The sequence below is a fragment of the Pecten maximus genome, chromosome 4 (genome assembly GCF_902652985.1).
Source record: "Pecten maximus chromosome 4, xPecMax1.1, whole genome shotgun sequence".
Classification (NCBI taxonomy): Eukaryota; Metazoa; Mollusca; class Bivalvia; order Pectinida; family Pectinidae; genus Pecten; species Pecten maximus.
The window spans coordinates 3,578,949-3,605,498 of NC_047018.1; the positions used below are offsets into that span (position 1 = coordinate 3,578,949).

Consider the following 26,550-nt stretch of genomic DNA (forward strand, 5'->3'; position numbering starts at 1 on the left):
CCGCTGGTTACCAAGGTAATGGTGATCGTGTGGCACTGGTTACCAAGGTAGTGCTGCTCGTGTGGCACTGGTTACCAAGGTAATGGTGATCGTGTGGCACTGGTTACCAAGGTAATGGTGATCGTGTGGCACTGGTTACCAAGGTAATGGTGATCGCGTGCCATTGGTTACTAAGGTAATGGTGATCGTGTGCCACTGGTTACTAAGGTAATGATGATCGTGTGTCACTGGCTACCAAGGTTAGTCTTCTTGTGTACCATTAGTTACCAAGGTAGTGCTGCTCGTGTGCCACTGGTCAAGTTGTACGTGACACCTAATGGTGTCTGCTAAATTCTTCACTATGGTTTTCCAATAATTAATGATGATTGAACCTATGGTTAGTCGCCGTCGATATGTTTTATCGGATAGAAAATAATCATTTCATTTATACTGATTCAGGTGATTCGTGTGAACGTCTGATAGATGACTGCCAGACAAATCCGTGTGAAAATGGCGGGTCATGCGAGAATGTACTGGAAGGTTACACATGCACCTGTTCAACGGGTTATGAGGGAGCAGATTGTGAAATCAACACGGACGAATGCGAGAGCTCGCCATGTCAAAATGGTGCTGAATGTGTCGACGGCATTGGAGCATTTAGGTAGGAAATGGCGACCAATTAAAATGTTCCAATATCAGTTCCGCCCACTTTTTACCTGATTGGTCCCTCAGTTATATCGGAGGCGTGTTGGTTTTATTGCTTTTTTTTTGTATATGACATAGCCCCTGAAACTGTTAACTTGAAAAAATAGCAACTATGTTTATGACTAAGCCACCTTTGATAACTGAACATGTCCGCCATTTTTATTTTAGGAATGGATACACAAGACTATATTAAGATAAATTCTTTCAACAACTTCATCATTTTGATTCCATCGTCTTAACAAGCATTTTTAATGACCATTATTGCGCCTGTTCATGCCATAACTTACTTATCTTCAATATGATTTTGTTAGTTGCCAGTGTCTATCGGGATTTACAGGGAAGACGTGTGATATAGACATAGATGATTGTGCCTTAAATCCCTGCTCAATTCTCTCGACCTGTGAGGACATGATCGATGGGTATACCTGTCACTGCACCTCCGGTTTCACTGGGCCCAAATGTGAATCAGGTTGGTCACAACTCCTCTATATCTATCGAAATAATTGCTTTTAATTAAATGCTTGAATACACATTCACATCTCGCGATGAGAACAATTATTTGATATATTCGAAAGAGCCATGTATGTAGTATATCTGTGCAGCTGGTATTTGGGAAGCAGATAAAACTCGATACTATTTTGTGAATTACGTTTTTATGCAGAGATGATATATAGTTTATTTTCTATGGTACATGACAATACTAACATCTAGGACGGAAATACTAATAAAGATTAATATTTTACTGTCGTTACAGAGCTAACGGATAACTACATGCTGGTCTTCCCGTCCTCTGGGGTGACAAACTACACTACCACTACCATCGAGTCCGACCTGACGGCCCTCACAGTCTCGTTCTGGATGAAGACGGATGATGACACGAATCAGGGAACACCATTTTCTTACGCCTCGTCGAACATTATGGATAATGCCTTCACCTTGACTAATTACGAAGGGTTTGCAATGTTCTTTGCTTCCATTCTTTTCTTGTGACCTAATTATATAGAGAATATCATATTTGGTTTGAAAGGTTTCAGTAAGTTGATGAAAGGTATTGTTTCCTTGCTGGGTTTATTGCCCCGTGAACAGCCGGGGTCATTTTGAGTCGGTGTATCCTTGAAGTAGTTGACTTCCTCATTGATCAACATATGGGACGCCTGTCGCATGCCATCCACAGCAATAATGGTAAAGTGTTTTGTCGAAGGAAGCAATCACAATATCACAAACCGGAACTGGCAGGTGGCGTGATCTTCTCCTAAGGTTATGTGACGGGCGCTCTAACCGACTCAACTATAGTGGTTCCCTGATAAAAGAGAAGTAGAAAGTGATTTTTAAGAAATACAAATTCAATGTTACTGTGGTAATTAAATCTGTTTTAGCTTTAAACCTGTAGAGATTTAAACACTGTATGGATTAATTATGTAGCTAATTTACTGACATAAAGGGGTACAATTTTCTCCTTGGAACTTCGGGGTTATCCATAAATGTGAACAACAATCGTGTTATCTGTGCTATCTAATATTCATTGTATTGTTTGTATCTCTAGGTTTGTGATAAGTGTCAACAACCACCAGCAGGTAACGGACGTGAATGCGAATGACGGAGTATGGCACCACATCATAGTCACATGGGCCTCAAATAGAGGCTCGTGGAAGATTTATATGGATGGTATAGTCTGGGATTCAGGCTACGATCTTGCGGCGGGAGAAGCCATTGCAGGTAAGCATGTTATTCTGCTGACGTCACACAACCGGCAGTCATTACTGTTTCTGCTTGATTTTTAAATTTCTCATATTTGCAGCGATGCAAGTGAAATGTGCATTTATGATGTGAAGTTGGAGAGGGCTAAAGTGTTTGTCTCCGTCCGTCTGTCTGTCTGTCTGTCTGTCTGGCTGTATGTTGGTTTCTAGACGATTACATGAGAAAATATGGATGGAATTGAATGAAACTCCATTTACTGTTAGGTCATGAGGTAATACAGAGTGGGTAGGATTGAGTGAAGGGTCGAAATATCAACTAGGTCATTAAACATAGACATTTTTGTCAAATTTTGGTTTCCAGATTATAATTTCAGAAAGCATTGATGAATTTGGTTTAGACTTTTCTCGTATTATTTTGGCTTCCAGACCGATTGTATTGACCGATTGTATTGAAACTTGATGCAATCTAATATCATTAGAAAATGTATAGGTTGGGATTGAGTTAGGGATCAAAAGGTCAACTGTGGATGGCACTTACTAGAAAAAGCATGCATCACCATTTCAGGGCCCCGCATTTTTTTCGTCAAATTTTGGATTCCAGATGATAACTTCAGAAAAGATTGATGAATTTTATTTAACTTCCTAGTTTGTAAGCTTGTGATGTAATACAGAGTGGGATTATGTTTGGAGCCAGAAACTCGAACACAAAGGTCACTGTCATTGAAATAAGGTTTTCATCAACATATTCTCACTTCACAACCAACTTCATGAAAAAGTTAAGAAATGACAGTTAACATGAGACAGCTGGTTTTGCTAGAAAGGATTGTCAAAAATGTTCATTGCTATCAAGGTCAATGTTGCTTAGAAAATTTAATTTACGACATGGGGCAAGGGTTGCATGCAACACTTAGTGTAAGCTTGCATTGATGTGACTATGTGGATTTATAAATACCGTCCTAGTTTGTGATATTACGGCAATTCATTTACATTGCAGTCATGTAATGAGTAACACCAAACTTTGATAATCAGAATAGAAAACAAAATCAAAAATGAGATTTGAGTATTTTAACATTGCTTATATAAGTATTCTTTCATTGTTTATACATGTGTATCAGTATTTCAACATGTATTATATGAATATTCTAACGCTGTTTATATCAGTATTTTTATATATATTATATGAGTATTCTAACATTGAGTATAAGAGTATTTTAACATATTACTTATATGAGTATTTTAACATTGATTATATGAGTATTCTAACATTGATTATATGAGTATTTTAACATTGTTTATAAGAGTATTTTAACATTTATTATTTAAGTATTCTAACATTGATTATATGAGTATTTTAACATGTATTATACGAGTATTCTAACATTGTTTTGTATCTTAAATTTAAAGGTGGGGGCACGTTCGTTGTGGGTCAGGAGCAGGATCCCGAAGGTTTCAGTAGTAGTGAATCCTTTATAGGACAGTTAACAAGACTTAATATATGGTCCAATGAACTGCCATTGACAACCATTGATGAAATGAGGATATCATGTGAGGTTGAACAGGGTGATGTGATAGCTTGGGCGGATATTCAATCGGGCATGCGTGGAACATTAAGTGCAGAACCGGCCAATTTCTGTCGAGGTAAAGGATGATATTTGACTTACTCTCTCTAAAACGCCATCTGCGCATGTGTCTCCTGTGGATGTCAATAACGGCTTTTCTGCTTCATCTGTACGTGCTTCCATTTGTTTGGATAAATACATATCGCCGCACTAAACGCTTCCAAGAACTTTCTACTTAACACTGCATTGAGCAAAGACATATAGCTGTGGCCATTTCATCATTTTTATCAGTTTTTTTCTTCTTTTCCTATTTTCCTATTGCAACATCAGTGATTGACGTAATATTCACGTGGTTCTTTCAAACATGTTTTGCTTTCTCGGAAAATAACTCGATAAGACTTTCAGTATTACACAACATTATATTATTTCCCTTTGTTTTTTTTTTAAAAACTGTGATGAACTGTATATTAAAGTGAATGTTTCGCCGCTATTAAGCTGACGAAAAACAATGAAATGTATGGAAAAGTAAGCATCCATAGAGGAATGTAACATAGAATTGCTACCTGTTTGTGTATGCGATGGTACTAGTGAATCTTACATTCCAACAGCACCTGTGTGCTCTAGGTCATAGGCTATAGGTCACTGACCAGAACAACTATGTGAACCTTAGTTGTCACACGGCCAATTCGTATGCCTACATGTACATCTTTTAGTTATCTGAGTGTTTTAAGGCATAAATAAATCGTTTTCTAAAGTAATTTGTCTTGTATCTTTCTAAATAATAATTATTGAAAGACTGGTGAGATAGTCTGATTGTATATAACATGTATACTTACACCAATCAGACTTACCGATGCATTCACTCATGCATTCCAATATCCTTAACGAGGAGGATTGGGGAGAAGATTTGTAGACAATGAATGAGGGGATGGGCCAATAATGTATCACGAGGATTGGGGGAGGGGAAGGGCAAACAATGTATGACAAAGAGGATTGGGAGAGGGGATGGGCCAATAATGTATCACGAGGATTGGGAGAGGGAATGGGCCAATAATGTATCACGAGAATTGGGGGAGGGGATGGGCAAATAATGTTTCACGAGGATTGGGGGAGGGGATGTGACAATTATGTATCACGGGGAGGATTGGGAGAGGGCATGGACCCCAATAATGTATCACGGGGGGGGGGGGGGGGGCAAATAATGTTTCACGAGGATTGGGGGGGGGGGGGGGGCAAATAATGTTTCACGAGGATTGGGGGAGGGGATGTGCCAATTATGTATCACGGGGAGGATTGGGAGAGGGGATGGGCCAATAATGAATCACGATGATTGGGAGAGGGGATGGGCCAATAAGTTATCACGTGGAGAATTGGGAGAGGGGATGGCCCAATAATGTATCACGGGGAGGATTGGGAGAGGGGATCGGCCAATAATGTATCACAAGGAGGATTGGGAGAGGGGATGGGCCAATCATGTATCACGAGGATTGAGGAAGGGATGGCCCAATAATGTATCACGAGGATTGGGAGAGGGGATGGGCCAATAATGTATCACGATGAGGATTGGGAGAGGGGATGGGCCAATAATGTATCACAAGGAGGATAGGGAGAGGGGAAGGGCCAATAATGTATCATAAGGAGGATCGGGAGAGGGGAAGGGCCAATAATGTATCACCAGGATTGGGGGAGGGGATGGGCCAATAATGTATCACGAGGAGGATAGGGAGAGAGGATTGGCCAATAATGTATCAGGTGGAGAATTGGGAGAGGGCATGGGCCAATAATGTATCACGGGGAGGATTGGGAGAGGGGATGGGCCAATAATGTATCACGATGAGGATTGGGAGAGGGATCGGCCAATAATGTATCATAAGGAGGATCGGGAGAAGGGAAGGGCCAATAATGTATCACCAGGATTGGGGGAGGGGATGGGCCAATAATGTATCACGAGAACTGGGAGAGGGGATGGGCCAATAATGTATCACGAGGAGGATCAAGAGGGGATGGGTCAATAATGTATCGCAAGGAGGATTGGAAGAGGGGATTGGCCAATAATGTATCACGTGGAGAATTGGGAGAGGGGATCGGCCAAAAATGTATCACGAGGATTTAGGACGGGGATGGGCCAATAATGTATCACGGGGAGGATTGGGAGAGGGGATGGGCCAATAATGTATTACGAATATAATTGGGAGAGGGGATGGGTTAATAATGTATCACGATGAGGATTGGGAGAGGGGATGGGCCAATAATGTATCAGGAGGAGAATTGGAAGATGGGATGGGTTAATAATGTATCACGATGAGGATCAAGAGGGGATGGCTCAATAATGTATCACGATGAGGATTGGGAGAGGGGATGGGCCAATAATGTACCACGGAGAGGGGATGGGCCAATAATGTATCACGAGGATTGGGAGAGGAGATGGGCCAATAATGAATCACGAGGAGGATCAAGAGGGGATGGGTCAATAATGTATCACAAGGATTGGAAGAGGGGATTGGCCAATAATGTATCACGTGGAGAATTGGGAGAGGGGATCGGCCAAAAATGTATCACGAGGATTTAGGGAGGGGATGGGCCAATAATGTATCACGGGGAGGATTGGGAGAGAGGATGGGCCAATAATGTTTCACGAGTAGGATCAAGAGGGGATGGGCCAATAATGTATTACGAATAGAATTGGGAGAGGGGATGGGTTAATAATGTATCACGATGAGGATCAAGAGGGGGTGGCTCAATAATGTATCACGATGAGGATTGGGAGAGGGGATGGGCCAATAATGTACCACGGGGAGGATTGGGAGAGGGGATGGGCAAATAATGTATCACGAGGAGGATTGGGAGAGGGGATGGGCCAATAATGAATCACGAGGATTGAGGGAGGGGAAGGACCAATAATGCATCACGGGGAGGATTGGGCGAGGGGATCGGCCAATAATGTATCACGAGGATTTGGGAGAGGGGATGGGCCCATAAGTTATCACGTGGAGAATTGGGAGAGGGGATGGCCCAATAATGTATCACGGGGAGGATTGGGAGAGGGGATCGGCCAATAATGTATCACAAGGAGGATTGGGAGAGGGGATGGGCCAATCATGTATCACGAGGATTGAGGAAGGGATGGCCCAATAATGTATCACGAGGATTGGGAGAGGGGATGGGCCAATAATGTATCACGATGAGGATTGGGAGAGGGGATGGGCCAATAATGTATCACAAGGAGGATAGGGAGAGGGGAAGGGCCAATAATGTATCATAAGGAGGATCGGGAGAGGGGAAGGGCCAATAATGTATCACCAGGATTGGGGGAGGGGAAGGGCCAATAATGTATCACCAGGATCGGGAGAGGGGATGGGCCAATAATGTATCACGAGGAGGATAGGGAGAGAGGATTGGCCAATAATGTATCAGGTGGAGAATTGGGAGAGGGCATGGGCCAATAATGTATCACGGGGAGGATTGGGAGAGGGGATGGGCCAATAATGTATCACGATGAGGATTGGGAGAGGGATCGGCCAATAATGTATCATAAGGAGGATCGGGAGAAGGGAAGGGCCAATAATGTATCACCAGGATTGGGGGAGGGGATGGGCCAATAATGTATCACGGGGAGAATTGGGAGAGGGGATGGGCCAATAATGTATTACGAATGGAATTGGGAGAGGGGATGGGTTAATAATGTATCACGATGAGGATCAAGAGGGGATGGCTCAATAATGTATCACGATGAGGATTGGGAGAGGGGATGGGCCAATAATGTACCACGGAGAGGATTGGGAGAGGGGATGGGCCAATAATGTATCACGAGGAGGATTGGGAGAGGGGATGGGTTAATAATGTATCACGATGAGGATCAAGAGGGGATGGCTCAATAATGTATCACGATGAGGATTGGGAGAGGGGATGGGCCAATAATGTACCACGGAGAGGATTGGGAGAGGGGATGGGCCAATAATGTACCACGGAGAGGATTGGGAGAGGGGATGGGCCAATAATGTATCACGAGGATTGGGAGAGGAGATGGGCCAATAATGAATCACGAGGATTGGGGGAGGGGAAAGGCCAATAATGTATCACGAGGAGGATCAAGAGGGGATGGGTCAATAATGTATCACAAGGATTGGAAGAGGGGATTGGCCAATAATGTATCACGTTGAGAATTGGGAGAGGGGATCGGCCAAAAATGTATCACGAGGATTTAGGGAGGGGATGGGCCAATAATGTATCACGGGGAGGATTGGGAGAGAGGATGGGCCAATAATGTTTCACAAGTAGGATCAAGAGGGGATGGGCCAATAATGTATTACGAATAGAATTGGGAGAGGGGATGGGTTAATAATGTATCACGATGAGGATCAAGAGGGGGTGGCTCAATAATGTATCACGATGAGGATTGGGAGAGGGGATGGGCCAATAATGTACCACGGGGAGGATTGGGAGAGGGGATGGGCAAATAATGTATCACGAGGAGGATTGGGAGAGGGGATGGGCCAATAATGAATCACGAGGATTGAGGGAGGGGAAGGGCCAATAATGCATCACGGGGAGGATTGGGCGAGGGGATCGGCCAATAATGTATCACGAGGATTTGGGAGAGGGGATGGGCCAATAAGTTATCACGTGGAGAATTGGGAGAGGGGATGGCCCAATAATGTATCACGGGGAGGATTGGGAGAGGGGATCGGCCAATAATGTATCACAAGGAGGATTGGGAGAGGGGATGGGCCAATCATGTATCACGAGGATTGAGGAAGGGATGGCCCAATAATGTATCACGAGGATTGGAAGAGGGGATTGGCCAATAATGTATCACGTGGAGAATTGGGAGAGGGGATCGGCCAAAAATGTATCACGAGGATTTAGGGAGGGGATGGGCCAATAATGTATCACGGGAAGGATTTGGAGAGAGGATGGGCCAATAATGTTTCACGAGTAGGATCAAGAGGGGATGGGCCAATAATGTATTACGAATAGAATTGGGAGAGGGGATGGGTTAATAATGTATCACGATGAGGATCAAGAGGATGTGGCTCAATAATGTATCACGATGAGGATTGGGAGAGGGGATGGGCCAATAATGTACCACGGGGAGGATTGGGAGAGGGGATGGGCAAATAATGTATCACGAGGAGGATTGGGAGAGGGGATGGGCCAATAATGAATCACGAGGATTGAGGGAGGGGAAGGGCCAATAATGCATCACGGGGAGGATTGGGCGAGGGGATCGGCCAATAATGTATCACGAGGATTTGGGAGAGGGGATGGGCCAATAAGTTATCACGTTGAGAATTGGGAGAGGGGATGGCCCAATAATGTATCACGGGGAGGATTGGGAGAGGGGATCGGCCAATAATGTATCACAAGGAGGATTGGGAGAGGGGATGGGCCAATCATGTATCACGAGGATTGAGGAAGGGATGGCCCAATAATGTATCACGAGGATTGGGAGAGGGGATGGGCCAATAATGTATCACGATGAGGTTTGGGAGAGGGGATGGGCCAATAATGTATCACAAGGAGGATAGGGAGAGGGGAAGGGCCAATAATGTATCATAAGGAGGATCGGGAGAGGGGAAGGGCCAATAATGTATCACCAGGATTCGGGGAGGGGATGGGCCAATAATGTATCACGAGGAGGATAGGGAGAGAGGATTGGCCAATAATGTATCAGGTGGAGAATTGGGAGAGGGCATGGGCCAATAATGTAACACGGGGAGGATTGGGAGAGGGGATGGGCCAATAATGTATCACGATGAGGATTGGGAGAGGGATCGGCCAATAATGTATCATAAGGAGGATCGGGAGAAGGGAAGGGCCAATAATGTATCACCAGGATTGGGGGAGGGGATGGGCCAATAATGTATCACGAGAACTGGGAGAGGGGATGGGCCAATAATGTATCACGAGGAGGATCAAGAGGGGATGGGTCAATAATGTATCGCAAGGAGGATTGGAAGAGGGGATTGGCCAATAATGTATCACGTGGAGAATTGGGAGAGGGGATCGGCCAAAAATGTATCACGAGGATTTAGGACGGGGATGGGCCAATAATGTATCACGGGGAGGATTGGGAGAGGGGATGGGCCAATAATGTATTACGAATAGAATTGGGAGAGGGGATGGGTTAATAATGTATCACGATGAGGATCAAGAGGGGATGGCTCAATAATGTATCACGATGAGGATTGGGAGAGGGGATGGGCCAATAATGTACCACGGAGAGGATTGGGAGAGGGGATGGGCCAATAATGTATCACGAGGAGGATTGGGAGATGGGATGGGTTAATAATGTATCACGATGAGGATCAAGAGGGGATGGCTCAATAATGTATCACGATGAGGATTGGGAGAGGGGATGGGCCAATAATGTACCACGGAGAGGATTGGGAGAGGGGATGGGCCAATAATGTACCACGGAGAGGATTGGGAGAGGGGATGGGCCAATAATGTATCACGAGGATTGGGAGAGGAGATGGGCCAATAATGAATCACGAGGATTGGGGGAGGGGAAAGGCCAATAATGTATCACGAGGAGGATCAAGAGGGGATGGGTCAATAATGTATCACGAGGATTGGGAGAGGGGATGGACCAATAATGTATCACGAGGATTGGGAGAGGGGATGGGCCAATAATGCATCACGAGGATTGGGAGAGGGGATGGACCAATAATGTATCACGAGGATTGGGGGAGGGGATGGGCCAATAATGTATCACGAGGAGAACTTGGGGAGGGGATGGGCCAATAATTTATCACGAGGATTGGGAGAAGGGATGGGCCAATAATGTATCTCGAGGAGAACTGGGAGAGGGCATGGGCCAATCATGTATCACGAGAAGGTTTGGGAGAGGGGATGGGCCAATCATGTAGCACGAGAACTGGGAGAGGGGATGGGCCAATAAAGTATCACGAGGAGAACTGGGAGAGGGCATAGGTCAATAATGTATCACGAGGAGGTTAGGGGGAGGGGATGGGTCAATAATATATCTCGAGGACTGGGAGAGGGGATGGGCCAATAATGTATCATGAGGAGAATTGGGACAGGGGATGGGTCAATAATATATCTCGAGGACTGGGAGAGGGGATGGGCCAATAATGTATCTCGAGGAGAACTCGGAGAGGGTTGGGCCAATAATGTATCACGAGGAGGATTCGGAGAGGGCATGGGTCAATAATGTATCATGAGGAGGATTGGGAAAGTGGATTGTAAATAATGTATTTATTAATCTTTGATAACTTTTTATGTCTATCCTTAGATTTGCCCCCAGTCAATAGTTTTAAATCATTATTTTTTATTCTAATTGGAATGATATTGTTCATCTCTGAATGTGATAAGATATTACAATAGAACATGTATGTCAATGACCATACCTGTAAATTTAATGGAAATGATAAAAACTCGATCAGTAATGTATATGACGAACCCTTTAGTTTTAATGGAAATGATGACACCTCAACCAGTTATTGTAGCATTAACGAACAAGGGCCCAATGGACCTGAATCGCACACCTGCTATCAAGTGACTCTTTTTATACATAAACATAATTATTTGAAAAGGTGTCTTTTAAATTTTTTGGCCAATTTAACTCTTTCAAACTTAACTAATGGTCCAGGTAATTCATTTACAACAAACTTTCTATCCTTCGCCTAAGCAAGCTACTGGCCTAATATCAACTCCCTGGGTCCCTTGGTTATAGAGAAGAAGTCGTTAAAGTTGTTTAGTCTATTTGACTCCTGTGACCTTGAATATAGGTCAAGGTCATTCATTTAAACAGAATTTGTAGCCTTTCACTCCAGCATGCTACAAACTCATTATCAAGTCCCTGAGTCTGTTTGTTATTGAGAAAAAGTCACTTATTTGACCCCTGTGACACTGAATGTATGCCAAGATCATTCGTGTTAACAAAATTGGTAGCCCTTAACCCCAGCATGCTACATGCCCAATATCAAGCCCCTAGGGCTCTCGGTTATTGAGAAGTCTTTTAAAGATTGATGCCCATTTGGCCCATGTAACCTTGAATGAAGTTCAAGGTCATTCATTTGAACAAAATTGGTAGCCCTTTACTCCAGCAGTCTACAAAGATTACATCAAGTCCCAAGGTTTATTGGTTATTTAGAAAAAATCGTTGAATGATTAAAGCCTATTCGACACCTGTGACCTTGAATGTAAGTAAAGGTCATTTATTTGAACAAACTTGGTAGCCCTTCATCCCAACATGCTACAAGCCTAATATTAGGTATCTGGTGCCCATGGTTATTGAGAAGAAGTTGTTTAAATAACAAGAGGCCCATGGGGCCTGTATCGCTCACCTGGTTGGATTAGACCAAATGTTGAAATAATGTTCATATTCAAATTGTTTTATTTGTAAAACTCTAACAATGCTATATATGGTTATAGTGTGGGAATCCGAACTGCTTTAAAGATTAATGAAGTCCAGACTCTCTAAGGTCTGAAAGACCTCAAGAATTGTTTATAGAACATGCATTCATCACTTTATGACTAGTAGCGATTTAAAGGAATTACCTCTATTTCACCTATTGGGCCCGCCCCTTTGGCCATTCGGGGGTCAGAGTCCCCATTTATGCAAAATCTGTTCCCCTGTTTCTGACCAAATTGGGTTCAAATCCATTCATAACTTGATGACTAGTAGCGATTCAAAGGAATTACCTCTATTTCCCCCACTGGGCCCCTCCCTTTGGGCCCCTTTAGGGTCAGAGCCACCATTTATGCAAAATCTGTTCCCCTTCCCCCAAGGATGTTTCTGACCAAATTGGGTTCAAATCCTTTCACAACTTTATGACTAATAGAGATTTAGAGGAATTACCTCTATTTCCCATATTTGGCCCCGCCCCTTTGGCCCCTCGGGGGTCAGAATCACCATTTATGCAAAATCTGTTCCCCTTTCCCCAAGGATGTTTCTGACCGAATTGGGTTCAAATCCATTCATAACTTTATGACTAGTAGTGATTTAAAGGAATTACCTCTATTACCCCTATTGGGCCCCGCCCCTTTGGCCCCTCGGGGGTCAGAGCCACTATTTATGCAAAATCTCTTCCCCTTCCCCCAAGGATGTTTCTGACCAAATTGGGTTCAAATCCATTTTTAACTTTATGACAAGTAGAGATTTAGAGGAATTACCTCTATTTTCCATATTTGGCCCTGCCCCTTTGGCCCCTCAGGGGTCAGAATCACCATTTATGCAAAATCTTTTCCCCTTCCCCAAAGGGTATTTCTGACAAAATTTGGTTCAAATCCATTCATAACTTTATGACTAGTAGTGATTTAAAGGAATTACCTTTATTTCCCCTATTGGGCCCTGCCCCTTTTGCCCCTCGGGGGTCAGAGCCACCATTTATGCAAAATCTTTTCCCCTTCCCCCAAGGATGTTTCTGACCAAGTTGGGTTGAAATCCATTCATAACTTTATGATTAGTAGCGATTTAGAGGAATTACCTCTATTTCCCATATTTGGCCCCGTCCCTTTAGCCCCTTTGGGGTCAGAGCCACCATTTACGCAAAATCTGTTCCCCTTCCCCTAAAGATATCTCTGACCAAATTGGGTTCAAATCCATTGATAACTTTATAACAAGTAGCGATTTAAAGGAATTACCTTAATTTCCGCTATTGGGCCCCGCCCCTTTGGTCCCTTTGGGGTCAGAGCCACCATTTATGCAAAAACTTTTCCCCTTCCCCCAAGGATGTTTCTGACCAAATTGGGTTCAAATCCATTCATAACGTTATGACTAGTAGTGATTTAAAGGAATTACCTCTATTACCCCTATTGGGCCCCGCCCCTTTGGCCCCTAGGGGGTCAGAGCCACCATTTATGCAAAATCTGTTCCCCTTCCCCCAAGGATGTTTCTGACCAAATTGGGTTGAAATCCATTCATAACTTTATGACAAGTAGCGATTTAAAGGAATTACCTTAATTTCCCCTATTGGGCCCCCCCCCTTTGGCCCCTCGGGGGTCAGAGCCACCATTTATGCAAAATCTTTTCCTCTTCCCCCAAGGATGTTTCTGACCAAATTGGGTTCAAATCCATTCATAACTTTATGACTAGTAGAGATTTAGAGGAATTACCTCTATTTCCCATATTTGGCCCCGCCCCTTTGGCCCCTTTGCGGTCAGAGCCACCATTTATGCAAAAACTTTTCCCCTTCCCCCAAGGGGTGTTTCTGACCAAATTGGGTTCAAATCCATTCATAACTTTATGACTAGTAGTGATTTAAAGGAATTACCTGTATTACCCCTATTGGGCGCCGCCCCTTTGGCCCCTAGGGGGTCAGAGCCACCATTTATGCAAAATCTCTTCCCCTTTCCCCAAGGATGTTTCTGACCAAATTGGGTTGAAATCCATTCATAACTTTATCACAAGTAGCGATTTAAAGGAATTACCTTAATTTCCCCTATTGGGCCCCGCCCCTTTGGCCCCTCGGGGGTCAGAGCCACCATTTATGCAAAATCTTTTCCCCTTCCCCAAGGATGTTTCTGACCAAATTGGGTTCAAATCCATTCATAACTTTATGACTAGTAGAGATTTAGAGGAATTACCGCTATTACCCATATTTGGCCCCGCCCCTTTGGCCCCTCAGGGGTCAGTCACCATTGATGCAAAATCTGTTCCCATTCTGCCAAGGATGTTTCTGGCCAAATTTGGTCAAAATCCAATAAGAACTTTATGACTAGTAGCGATTTGAAGCAAACGTTGACGGACGGACGGACGACGGACGCTGCGCCATGGCATAAGCTCACCGGACCTTCGGTCCAGGTGAGCTAAAAATGATGACGCCGGGCAGACGGCCGACAACGGACGCCGCACCACCGCATAAGCTAACTTGCCGCGGCAGGTGAGATGAAAATATTAACCCTAAATTCTAAATAATTAATTATTGATAGAAAGAAAATACAGCGATTATGTGGGGAAAAAAACTTTAAATAAACAGGAGTTATAGCAGAGATGAAACTTGTGATGGTTAGTATGGAAGTTATGTAGTTCAACACCAGACCACTTCAATACTTGCAACAAAACTTTAACTTCGCAACGCCGACACCGTCAACGACGCTGACCACGGGGATTTTCCATAATCTCCAATTCTCAATTTTTCTAATAGGCGAACGAAAACCATATGTAATTAAGATCATGTGTCTTTTAGTTAGGATGAAAACCAATGCAGCACATTTTCATTAAATTGCGAAAAAGATAATGAGTACTGATTTCCTATGACAACAATATACGTATTTGGCAGGATTGGTATTACAGCTTGCTATACATTAAATTAATGTGGTGTATGGGTTCATCCTGTGTGGAAGACAGCAATAATGAAACTAATTTATGCATAGTCCACTCGGAAAATGTTATCGGAGGTGTGACCACAAAGACCATACATACATATATGATTTTTTCTCTTTTTTCTTTTCTTCTGAGCTCATATTAACAACTATCTTCTCAAATACTTGAGGAGGTTTAATTAATTGAGGACCACTCAATTATTATTGGCTTTAACCAAAAACACAAACGTTTCCTAAATGTGTCGATCATTCTGCTATATGAAGATTTTTTTTAAACATTAAACAAATCAAAATAATCTCATTATTGCTCAACACAACAATGAGTTGATGTTTTTAACAGAAATGAAATGTTTTTGTTGTTAAGATTGTCCGGTTCCGGTCACGCCTACCTACGGCACAATCGAGTACGGTGGCACTACATCCGGTTCCATCGTGACATATGCCTGTCTGCGAGGCTTCAATGTGGCGGGAAGGGACAGAAGGCAGTGTCTGGTAACTGGCGACTGGGAGGGGGAGAGAACTCCTACCTGTCAGCGTAAGTAGATATTTGTACTTTTATTCATACTGCTATTGCTATTTAGTACATTTTTGGAATTTTGTAAAATATAGGCACAGCAAATTACTTTAAACCACAAGGCTGTCAGACAATTGTATGAAATAGGAATTGTATCTTAATGTAAACAACAAGCTCTGCCCGTCAATTGTAAACGATAGGCATGGTAAATTACTGTAAACAACAAGTTCTGTCAATTAATTGTAAACGATAGGCACTGTAAACCATAAGCGTTGTCGGTCAATTGTTTACAGTAGGCACTGTTAATTACTTACGTCAAAACTAAAGTAAATCATTTATGCACTTAACTACTGTCAAACAGCTCCTCTTTCTATGGAAACATTAATTAGAAAAAATAATAAAAAGCTTTTATCGTTCATGTACTCAGGTAGCACACCACAGTATGATAGCCTGGCCATGAGCGGTTTTTTTTTTTAAGCAAATAATTCCTTTATTATGATAAGCATAACAAAATGTGAAAAAAACAACAAATGTACACTATAATTGGTATATTCACTATGAAGTAGTTCATACAGGCTTCACATTTGGTTCCGGATTTTAAATTTGCGGATAATTCAATTTTGCCTACAGCGAAAAATGGAGGCTCATAATCAAGGTAAGATAGCGGGAAAACTTGATATACAACATATGTCAAAACAAGAAGAATTCTGTCTTTGGGATAGAGATTTTAATTTCAAATAGGTTTTAGAAAATAAATGTGTAGAGAATTGTGTTATTTCGGGTCAAACATAATTTTTTGCAATTTTTAAGCTATTTTAAAGTTGTTACCATGGTATCACAGCTCCAAAAACATAGAAAATATCAGTTTACTTATCCTTCAGAGCTGTATTAAAATTGCAAATGTTGTATAGATTACAAAAATATACACTTTGTTGGAGGTAATATGTAGGGTTAACTGTCAATGTTTACATATCTAAAACATGTGCCTATTTTTTTTTTTTTTTAGAATTTAGCATTTTTACTGTACACTGTTACCTCAGTAATTAAATGGTTACATAGTACTTCCATATTATATTTATATACGACGTAAACACGGAAAGCAATGTTGTTCGAAAACCAGATAAGGAACGTGACAAAATGTGACGCACATCCGATTTTACATAGATATATAGGTATAGAAGGACTTGAAACTATGTTTAATTACTACATGGCACACTCTATATAATGTAGTCTTAGATATTCTCTTGGCATTATGTTGATCTTTTATCCAGGCGTGGAATGCGGCTATCCTGGAAACATAAAAAACGGATTTGTAGATGGTGTCTTTAGCTATGACAACAGAGTCCGCTACACATGCTACAAAAATCATCGTCTAGTTGGCAACCGAACCCGTTATTGTAATGATAAAGGTTACTGGGAAGGCAAAGAACCTACCTGTGAAGGTAAGACAGAACAACAGAACTCTGATTCATCAGAAAATGCAACTGATTGTAATTGTACTCATAGCTTGGTGTCTTATAAATCTCGAGTATGGAGTCATAAATCGTCAATTAGTATTATACCACCTTAATATTACGTGGAATACACTAAAGTATGTTCTACTTGATTTTGTAGCTGTGAAGTGCAGCCTTCCCGAACTATCCAAAAACACCAGGGTTCTCCATTCAAACAGAATATTTTCTCCTGGGGATACCATTAATTTTGGCTGCGCTGAAGGGCACAGGATGTACACGAACCATTCCACTGTCCTGTGTCAGTCGGATGGAACATTTTCCAGAAGCATACCTTCCTGTGATCTCCAAAAATGCAAGGCACCACCTCACGTTGACATGGCGTCGCCTAGAGATGAACTAGCCGAATATTCAGTGGGACACATGCTAACGTATGAGTGCGATTTCGCATACGCTTTGTCTGATAAAAATCCCTCTGGCACAATTCGGTGTCTTCCGTCTGGAGAATGGGAACAAAACGTACCTGTATGTAACATTTTGGTATGCCCAGAGCCACCAAATGTCATTAATGGTAAGGCAGTTTGGACTTCACTCACGTTTCTAAGTACAGCAGAGTACATTTGTAACCCAGGCTATACTATACTAGCATTAGATAACATTGCCGAATGTGTTGAAACTAGGCTTTGGGAACCGCCTCCGCCTGAGTGTGTACCTGTTGACTGTGGTGTCCCGGATAGCGTGTCAAATAGTATACTCAAAGCCGACAGCTACACATATCGGTCGATTGCAACCTATCAGTGCAACGGAGGGTTTGAAATACAGGGTAACGCTCAAAGATCTTGTCTTCAAAATGGGTCTTGGAGCGAAGGAAAACCTATGTGTAGTCCCGTCTCGTGTGGGACGCCAGATGCAGTCGAAAATGGTCGATTTATCGGAAACGAATTCACTTATGGTAACACAGTAAGATATCTTTGTGATGACGGCTACCTAATCAGCGGAGTGGAGGAAAGGACATGTGAACAGGGCGGCCGCTGGACAAGTCAAATACCAAATTGTAGAAGACGTGAATGTGCAAAGCCGCCTTTCATTTCAAATGGCTACTTCACAAACAGTGCCTATTATTTTGGTGATGTAGTGACATACCATTGCAATGAAGGGTATGACATTGAGGGAGATACTAGTCTGACGTGTCAGGCTGACGGTTCTTGGACACCGTCTCCTCCTACGTGTGCCCCGGTAGAATGTCCAGCATTAAGAAACATACGCAACGGATTAGTCACTACGCATGGACGCACTTTTACCAGTAAAGCGGAATATTCCTGCAATCCAGGCTACGAGTTAGAGGGAGAGTCTATCAGGATATGCCAACCGGAAGGATATTGGTCTGGCAATGCCCCTACTTGTCAACCAGGTAGCTGTTCTCCCCCATTCTCTATCACAAATGGTAACGTGGATTTCAAAGAGCTGAAACTCGGTTCCGTGGCTACATATGAATGTGATGCTGGTTATGAACTAGAAGGAAATGATGTGCGAAGGTGTATGCCTACCTTGTCCTGGTTCGGCACGGATCCTGTCTGTAATCCTGTTAGATGTAGTGATCCACCAACTATTGACAACGGAGGACGAACAACCAACGGGTCAACGTTTAACTCGTTGGCTTCATATTTCTGCGAAACAGGTTATTCATTAGAAGATACCTCTACGTTAATTTGTTCGGCCTCCGCAGAATGGGCAGGAGTAGTGCCATCTTGTAACATAGTGCGGTGTGAATCACCCTCGTCGGTTACATCAAATGGCCGTATGTACGGGTCAGATTTCACCTTTAATAATACGATCCACTATGAATGCGATGTCGGATATGATTTGGTGGGTGCAGCAAACAGAACTTGTCTATCTAATGGAGAATGGGATGCTACCATACCTATCTGTGAAATAGTCAATTGTAACAGAGCCTTTCTATCGAATGGATATCCTTCCACATTTAAAACTGAATATGGCTCTGTAGTCTCGTATACTTGTAGATCAGGCTATGTTTTGTTTGGGTCCTCCGAGAGAACGTGTCTGGAGAGTGGTAGGTGGAGCGGTCCATCGCCGGTCTGTGTTATCTGTGATCCACCACCAGTAGTTGCTTTCGCCACGTTTACGGTTTCTAATGACGGTGTTGTTACGTATGAGTGTAATACTGGATATGACCTTACAGGGCGGCGTGAACTGGAATGTCGCATCGATGGCATCTATCCAGATAGTCCACCCAAATGCATTCCAAAAGCATGCTCCAATATAGAAGAGGAGGAGATTTTTCAGAATGGGACCATTACATTGGATGGGATAACTGTAGGTTCGACCGCAACGTACAGCTGTGATGAGGGATTCATAATAGTTGGCAGCGGCACAAGAAGGTGTTCTTCAGACGGAAGATGGAATGGAATTTTGCCATTTTGTAATATTATCCGATGTGCAGGCTCGTTTTCCATACAAAATGGTGACATAGAAAATGAATTTGACAACGTATATGAAACGGTGTTAATGTTCAAGTGTAACGAAGGTTATTACATGACTGGTAATCCAGCAATCACTTGTCAATCGAACGGAACATGGAACGGAACAGAACCTACATGTAACCAGATAGAGTGCCCAACCCCAGAAAAAATATTGAATGGAGTGGTTGATTTCGCTGCCGTTGGGTATGGTAGCATTGTTACATACACCTGTGAAACAGGTTTCGAAGCAAATGGTAATTTGACTAGAATATGCGAGTCAAACGGAAATTGGTCGGGTGACCCTCCGACATGTACTACTTTTTCGTGTCTCCCGCCACAGCCAATTGAGAACGGGGAAATCCTTGGTAATGTCTACAATCTTGGAAGTCAGATACGATATCGCTGTAACCCGGGCTATATTCTTGACTCGATCCCGTTCCGTTTGTGTATGTACAGCAAGATTTGGTCCGGCCCAGAGCCAACCTGTAATAAGATACGTTGTATACCACCACGGACACCGCCTAATGCCAGAATCACGAGTCCACGACAGCCAAACTACCACTTTGGGGATACCATTCAGATAGACTGTAACGAAGGTTTCGAACTATCTAGAGGACATCATACAAGAAGATGCGAAGCAACAAGGAAGTGGTCACGCCCATTCCCCCGATGTACAATCATAATGTGTGATGATATTCCAGCCAAACCCAATGCGATGACAAGCCTCTTGAATGGGTCAACAACTTATAACAGTATGGTTGAGGTACGGTGTAACGAAGGTTTCAAAAGCATAGGGGGGTCGGTTGTTACTGCAACGTGTGGGTTGGACGGCAGGTGGTCGGCAGTACGTATAGAGTGCTCGCGAGCAGAATGTGAAGACGTCCCGGTCATAAGTAATGCACGTGTTATTGGCGACAGTTTCCTCTATGGTGATACACTTACTGTAGAGTGCATGGATGGGTATTCTATCAGTGGTGATGCTCAATTAACATGTAAAGGGGACGGATCTTGGTCAGCGACTGTCATTCCTGTATGTTCGATAATTTCATGTGGAAATCCAGGGGAGTTTGAAAATGGACAGATTGAGGGTTCAGAATTCAATTTTAATCACGAAGTAGTCTATTCATGTGGATTTGGATATGAACTTGTAGGATTGGGAAGACGAACTTGTCAACAGAACGGTTCTTGGAGTGGTTCTTTACCTACATGCCGACTCATAACGTGCACTGCTCCGTCCATTTGGAAAGGCTCGCCTTCTCTGGTTAAAGTCCAATATGTCGTTGCCGACGTGGCATCATACAATTGTGATGAAGGCTATGTCATGGTTGGTAACTCTGATCTAGTCTGCACATCTGAAGGATCGTGGAATGGCACTCTACCACAATGTGACAGGATTACCTGTCCAAAGCCGGAGAGGATTTTCAACGGTGAAGTCATGGAAAACGGCGTCGTTTACCAAAGTCGTGCTATTTACACGTGCGATGAAGGATTTGATTTGGAAGGTGAAAACATCTTAACATGCATAGAGAACGGAAAATGGAGTGCTAAATTCCCTTCCTGTAATCCTGTGAGCTGTGGTGAACCCACGTTCGTCGCCAACTCTGGACGTGTAGGAGATTTGTATACATATGGAAACCTTCTCACCTACTTCTGTGAGGATGGGTACACTCTGGTTGGGGATGACGTTCTAGTGTGTCTAGAGGATGCGTCATGGTCAAGTCTCCCACCTCAATGCGAGCCGATCTCTTGTGGGTCTCCGCCGCAGGTATCTGAGGCAATTCTCAATGGAGATGATTTCAGTTTTAAGAATAGTGTGTACTACACCTGTGAAGCAGGATACGAACTAGAGGGGAACGATGTACTTCGTTGTGCTGCGAACAGTCTTTGGGAAGGGGACATACCAATCTGTTCCCCCGTTGACTGTGGGCCACCACCAGTGCTGCCACACTCTAGCACTATTATCATGGGCACCACCTTCGACAGTGTCGTCACCTTCTACTGTGATTCAGGGTTTACCCTCAGCGGAGATCCGATGGCAAAATGCTCTGTGAATGCAACGTGGAATATTGACCGAAATCTCAGATGTATCGCGGTGGACTGCGGTCCTCCTCCGGTGTATCCGAATTCAGTAGCGTCTGTGACATCAACGCGCTATCCTTCGGAGGCAGTTTATTCCTGTGCCATTGGATTCGTTATGTCTGCGAATGCTGTATTACGCTGTAACAGAACCGGACATTGGGCTGGGTTGTCTCCACGTTGTGATAAAAACAGCTGCGGCGCACCAAAAACTCGATCTAACGTTATCGTTGTCGGTAGTGATTATCTTCTTGGAGGAACTATAACGTATTCCTGCCCTGTTGGTTACACTTTAAATGGAGAAACGACAGCAAGATGCACATCAGCTGGAGAATGGAGCAGCTCTTCGCCGGATTGCCAAAGTAATTTTTATTTTTACACTTTAATTTATACACTATTCTGGAACAAAGAATGTTTCGCGGTAACGTTTGTTGCCATTATGTTTTATTGTACATTACGATTTTTATTTTCAAAATTTGGTCAAGATTTCCACTTATATTCAACTGTGTTTTCTGAAGTGAGAATTGAAAGCATGCTATTCCTTTTGCACTAGTTAATTCGTGTGGGACATTCCCTATATTCGATGCAAACGTCATCCTTACGACCGGGAGAAAAGATGAGTATGTGTATGGGGACCACATCGAATTGATCTGCAGAGAAGGATATGTTATAACTGGGACGTCGTTCTCCCAGTGTCAGGCTAATGGAAGATGGAGTTCTGTGAATCCCACTTGTATTGAAGGTAAGACATTCTGTCGTCCATAAAAATCATTATAATTATACGACTTGTACAGGATGTACTGAATAGATTAATAAACGCAACTTCTTTAATTGTGAAATATTTTGTATTGAATATACATAGTCGTGATAAGAGTAAGGGGACATTGTGCGCCCTTAATTACTACCTCATTTAATATTCAAAATCTCTCATCTGTGACAAAAAAAAGTATCCACTTTCGGTGCGCCTAAATCACCAACATACCGTGACTGTTCAAATACATGCGTTCTTTTCCATTTAAGCTAGTGTCAATTTCTGACTATCACTAAGACACATCATCGCCAATACACTTTAATTTTTTTTTTACTAATATACCACGGCTATTTCAAGTTGATCGAGGACGGGCTCTCGCAATGCTCATGGGTGGCAGCACTCAACAACAGGTCGCTACTCGCTTCGGAGTTCACAGAACGACTATAAATCGGTTAGCTATAGATCTCAACACCACAGGAAGAGTTGATGACAGACGGGGATCTGGACGTTCACGTGTAACGTCGGGACGTCAAGATCGGTTCATTACCATTGTCCATTTGCGTGACATCCCGATAAGCCTCCCCCAATCGGCTAACGCACTTGCCGAGGAATGGAATAACATTCCTGCACGGACAGTCAATCGCCATGCTCGGCAGAATTAGAGACGTTATAGCTGTTCGGGAAGGACCAAGCGATATTAGGGACAGCCACTATTTCAACAATGTGTACATAAGGGTACACTTATTCATGGCGGCTTAATGAATTCTTCGTTTATTAAAAATCCAATATTCGAGCTTAACTTATTGCATTCACATTTACGTTATTTGCTTAAAAATATTATTTTATTAAACCGTGAATTTGAAGTTGCGTTTCTTTATCCTTTCAGCATACATAACAAAGAAGGATTCGGTAATTCAGATGGTGTTTAAAGTAATAGCTATATGTCCGGAGTTCCTACCATTAATGTCACGTGACATTACCTGTATTTCAAGACCATTTCACACGACAGATTTAAAAAGGCTGGTAGTAAAGAACAAAATGTGCTTAATCATTTTTCATTTGCCAAAGGAAAGATCTGGGTTGCAGGTTCGAAACCCACGCGGGGCAGTTACCAGGTACTGACCGTAGGTCGGTGGTTTTTCTCCCAGGTACTCCGGCTTTCCTCAACCCCCAAAACCAGGAACGTCCTTAAATGACATTTGCTGTCAAAAGGACACTAAACAAAATAAACCAAAAGAAATTTATCATCTCGTATATATGGTATAACGTATCTCAAAATATATGTTATGTTGTGTGAATGAGTTTAATGTCTTATGAGCACAATAAAGAATAATGTATACTTCATAATACAAACTTTGTAATATCTCTTCCAAATTATATTGATAAGAATTCGGCGAGATTCGGTGAATACCTAGTCCTTATTTTCAAATAAAAATGTACCTTAAAAAAGTTTATTTAAAATGTATTTACTATCTAGTTTGCATCTACAAAAAGGATATGCTAAGAATTTTGGTAAATAAAAAGTTTCCAATTACATGTATAGCTTTTCTTACTACAGAAAATGTTGAAGCCTGTCCTGAGCGACGTGATTTGCCGAATGCGCACACCATACCTTCAGCTTATAGAGAGGGCGAGATGTACACAGTACAGTGCATGACGGGATATCATGGTGTTGGTAACATGGAAATCACCTGTACTCCGGAAAATGTGTGGTCGAATCCAAGTGGAGTATGTCGAAGTAAGATTTATTTTTAAAACATTATTCTAAGTCCAAGTTAAGGAACAGCATGAATATGTCGAAGTAAGATAAACTGCTCAAGACTAGTGGATCTCGTTCTGTATCTAGGTGAAGGAACTATTGTGCTTGAAAATGTAGCTTCTGAAGAATCTACCAAAATTAAACGAGCATCTGTTGTAGGAGTGTCATGTGGAAAACCTCGAGTGACAGACATGGTAAATGTCATCCGAATATCGGGCCGCTCCTATCTCTACGGAAACAGGGTACAATATCAGTGTCGCCCTGGGATAGCTCCAGTCAAAATACCACCCATAATAACATGCCAAGCAACTGGTAACTGGGACGGTGAAATTGCCTGCTCACGTAAGTCATCAATTGTTTACATCCTTCCAATGTTAAGAAATTCGTGGTCTTAGGTTTATAAATGCAAAGTAGAGATTTTTTGTGGTACTAGTTGTTTTATACCCTTATTCACATGAATGTTGTCGTTGTGTTACTTGTTACGGTTGCTGTATGAGAAACAGTTTTTTAAAGTAATATTGGTTTTTTTCTGTAATAAAGAGTGTGTTGACCTAAATTACTATCCATTGAGAGTCTAGATGATGTCATAGTGTAATGCTAAGTACTACCGTTTTCTGTGTTGGTGTAGTTCCCTGTAAAGGCGGATGCTTTAACGGTGGACGTTGTCTTGGTTTGTATGGATGCAAGTGTCCCACCGGTTATGGCGGCAGGCGATGTGAAAAGGGTGAGTTGTCTTCAATTCCAACAATCCAATGACCACAAAGTGAACGTTAAAGATAAGATATTTACCCTTGAAGAGAAATGTCGGTTAAAATGTTTCGTAAAAACAGCATCTGCAGCCACATGCCCTATACAAGAGATCCCAGAGGGATCTTGGCGCCCACCATTGAATGATCTTTATAGGTTCCATGTCAGATTGATCTTTTCTCTACTTTTCCCTTTCTCTAAGTCTTACTAATATTTGTAAATTCAGAAACAGCCCTCTAGTACTTTTCAAACAAGGGGAAACTATATATAAAATTTAAGATTTAGCGATAATGGCTGTCTGTCGGCCATGTTGTTTTCGGATTGGTCCCAAAATGCAATACCAGGGACCAAGGGGAACCTACATATGAAATTTGAGAAAGATCCCTTCAGTACCTTCTGTAAAAGAGCGATAACAAACTTCAATTGTCAAAATACAAGATGGCTGCCTGTCGGCCAGGTTGTTTTCTGACTGGTCTCAAAATCTAATATGCATAACTAGGCACAGAGGGCAACCTACAAATGAAATTTCAGAAAAATCCTTTCAGCAATTTCTGATAAATAGCGATAGCAATCTTCAATTGTCAAAATCCAAGATGGCTGCCTGTCGGCCATGTTGTTTTCCGATCGGTCTCAAAATGCAATATGCATAACTAGGCACCGAGGGGAACCTATATATGAAATGTCAGAAAGATCCCTTCATTAGTTTATGAGAAATAGCGATATCAAACTTCAATTGTCAAAATCCAAGATGGCTGCCTGTCGGCCATGTTGTTTTCCGATCGGTCTCAAAATGCAATATGCATAACTAGGCACCGAGGGGAACTTACATATGAAATTGGAGAAAGATCCCTTCAGCACTTTCTTAGCAATAGCTATAACAAGTTTCAATTGTCAAAATCCAAGATGGCTGCCTGTCGGCCATGTTGTTTTCCGATTAGTCTCAAAATGCAATATGCATAACTAGGCACCGAGGGGAACCTACATATGAAATGTCAGAAAGATCCCTTCATTAGTTTCTGAGAAATAGCGATATCAAACTTCAATTGTCAAAATCCAAGATGGCTGCCTGTCGGCCATGTTGTTTTCCGATTAGTCTCAAAATCCAATATGTATAACTAGGCACCAAGAGGAACCTACATATGAAATTTCAGAAAGATCCCTTCATTACTTTCTGAGAAATAGCGATAACAATCTTCAATTGTCAAAATCCAAGATGGCTGCCTGTCGGCCATGTTGTTTTCCGATTGGTCTCAAAATGCAATATGCATAACTAGGCACCAAGGGGAACCTATATATGAAATTTGAGCAAGATCCCTTCAGTACTTTCTGAGAAATAGCGATAACAAGAATTGTTTACGGACGGAGGGACGGAGGGACGGACCACGGACGCAGGGCGATTTGAATAGTCCACCATGATGGTGGGCTAAAAACAAAGTCTGGTCTTGGGTGTCTTTCTCTCCTTAAAGTGTACCGTAGTTGATGCATCTTCGCTAGCCAAGGATTCGTGGAATGAAACGCAATCAGAAGTTTTGGCTAACGA

The 26,550-nt window shown here is 42.5% G+C and overlaps 1 protein-coding gene across 1 annotated transcript in view; it reads left to right on the forward strand.

The window, feature by feature from the left end:
- Positions 1–26,550, forward strand: part of LOC117324993 (sushi, von Willebrand factor type A, EGF and pentraxin domain-containing protein 1-like) — a 60,203-nt gene that overhangs the window by 29,718 nt on the left and 3,935 nt on the right. The window contains exons 21-32 of the mRNA XM_033880858.1: positions 439–640; positions 996–1,153; positions 1,439–1,637; positions 2,228–2,400; positions 3,786–4,019; positions 15,597–15,767; positions 17,018–17,188; positions 17,361–22,115; positions 22,307–22,495; positions 24,063–24,242; positions 24,423–24,605; positions 24,892–24,987. Coding sequence (XP_033736749.1) covers positions 439–640; positions 996–1,153; positions 1,439–1,637; positions 2,228–2,400; positions 3,786–4,019; positions 15,597–15,767; positions 17,018–17,188; positions 17,361–22,115; positions 22,307–22,495; positions 24,063–24,242; positions 24,423–24,605; positions 24,892–24,987 — 6,711 coding nt within the window. The remainder of the gene's footprint in view (positions 1–438; positions 641–995; positions 1,154–1,438; positions 1,638–2,227; positions 2,401–3,785; positions 4,020–15,596; positions 15,768–17,017; positions 17,189–17,360; positions 22,116–22,306; positions 22,496–24,062; positions 24,243–24,422; positions 24,606–24,891; positions 24,988–26,550) is intronic.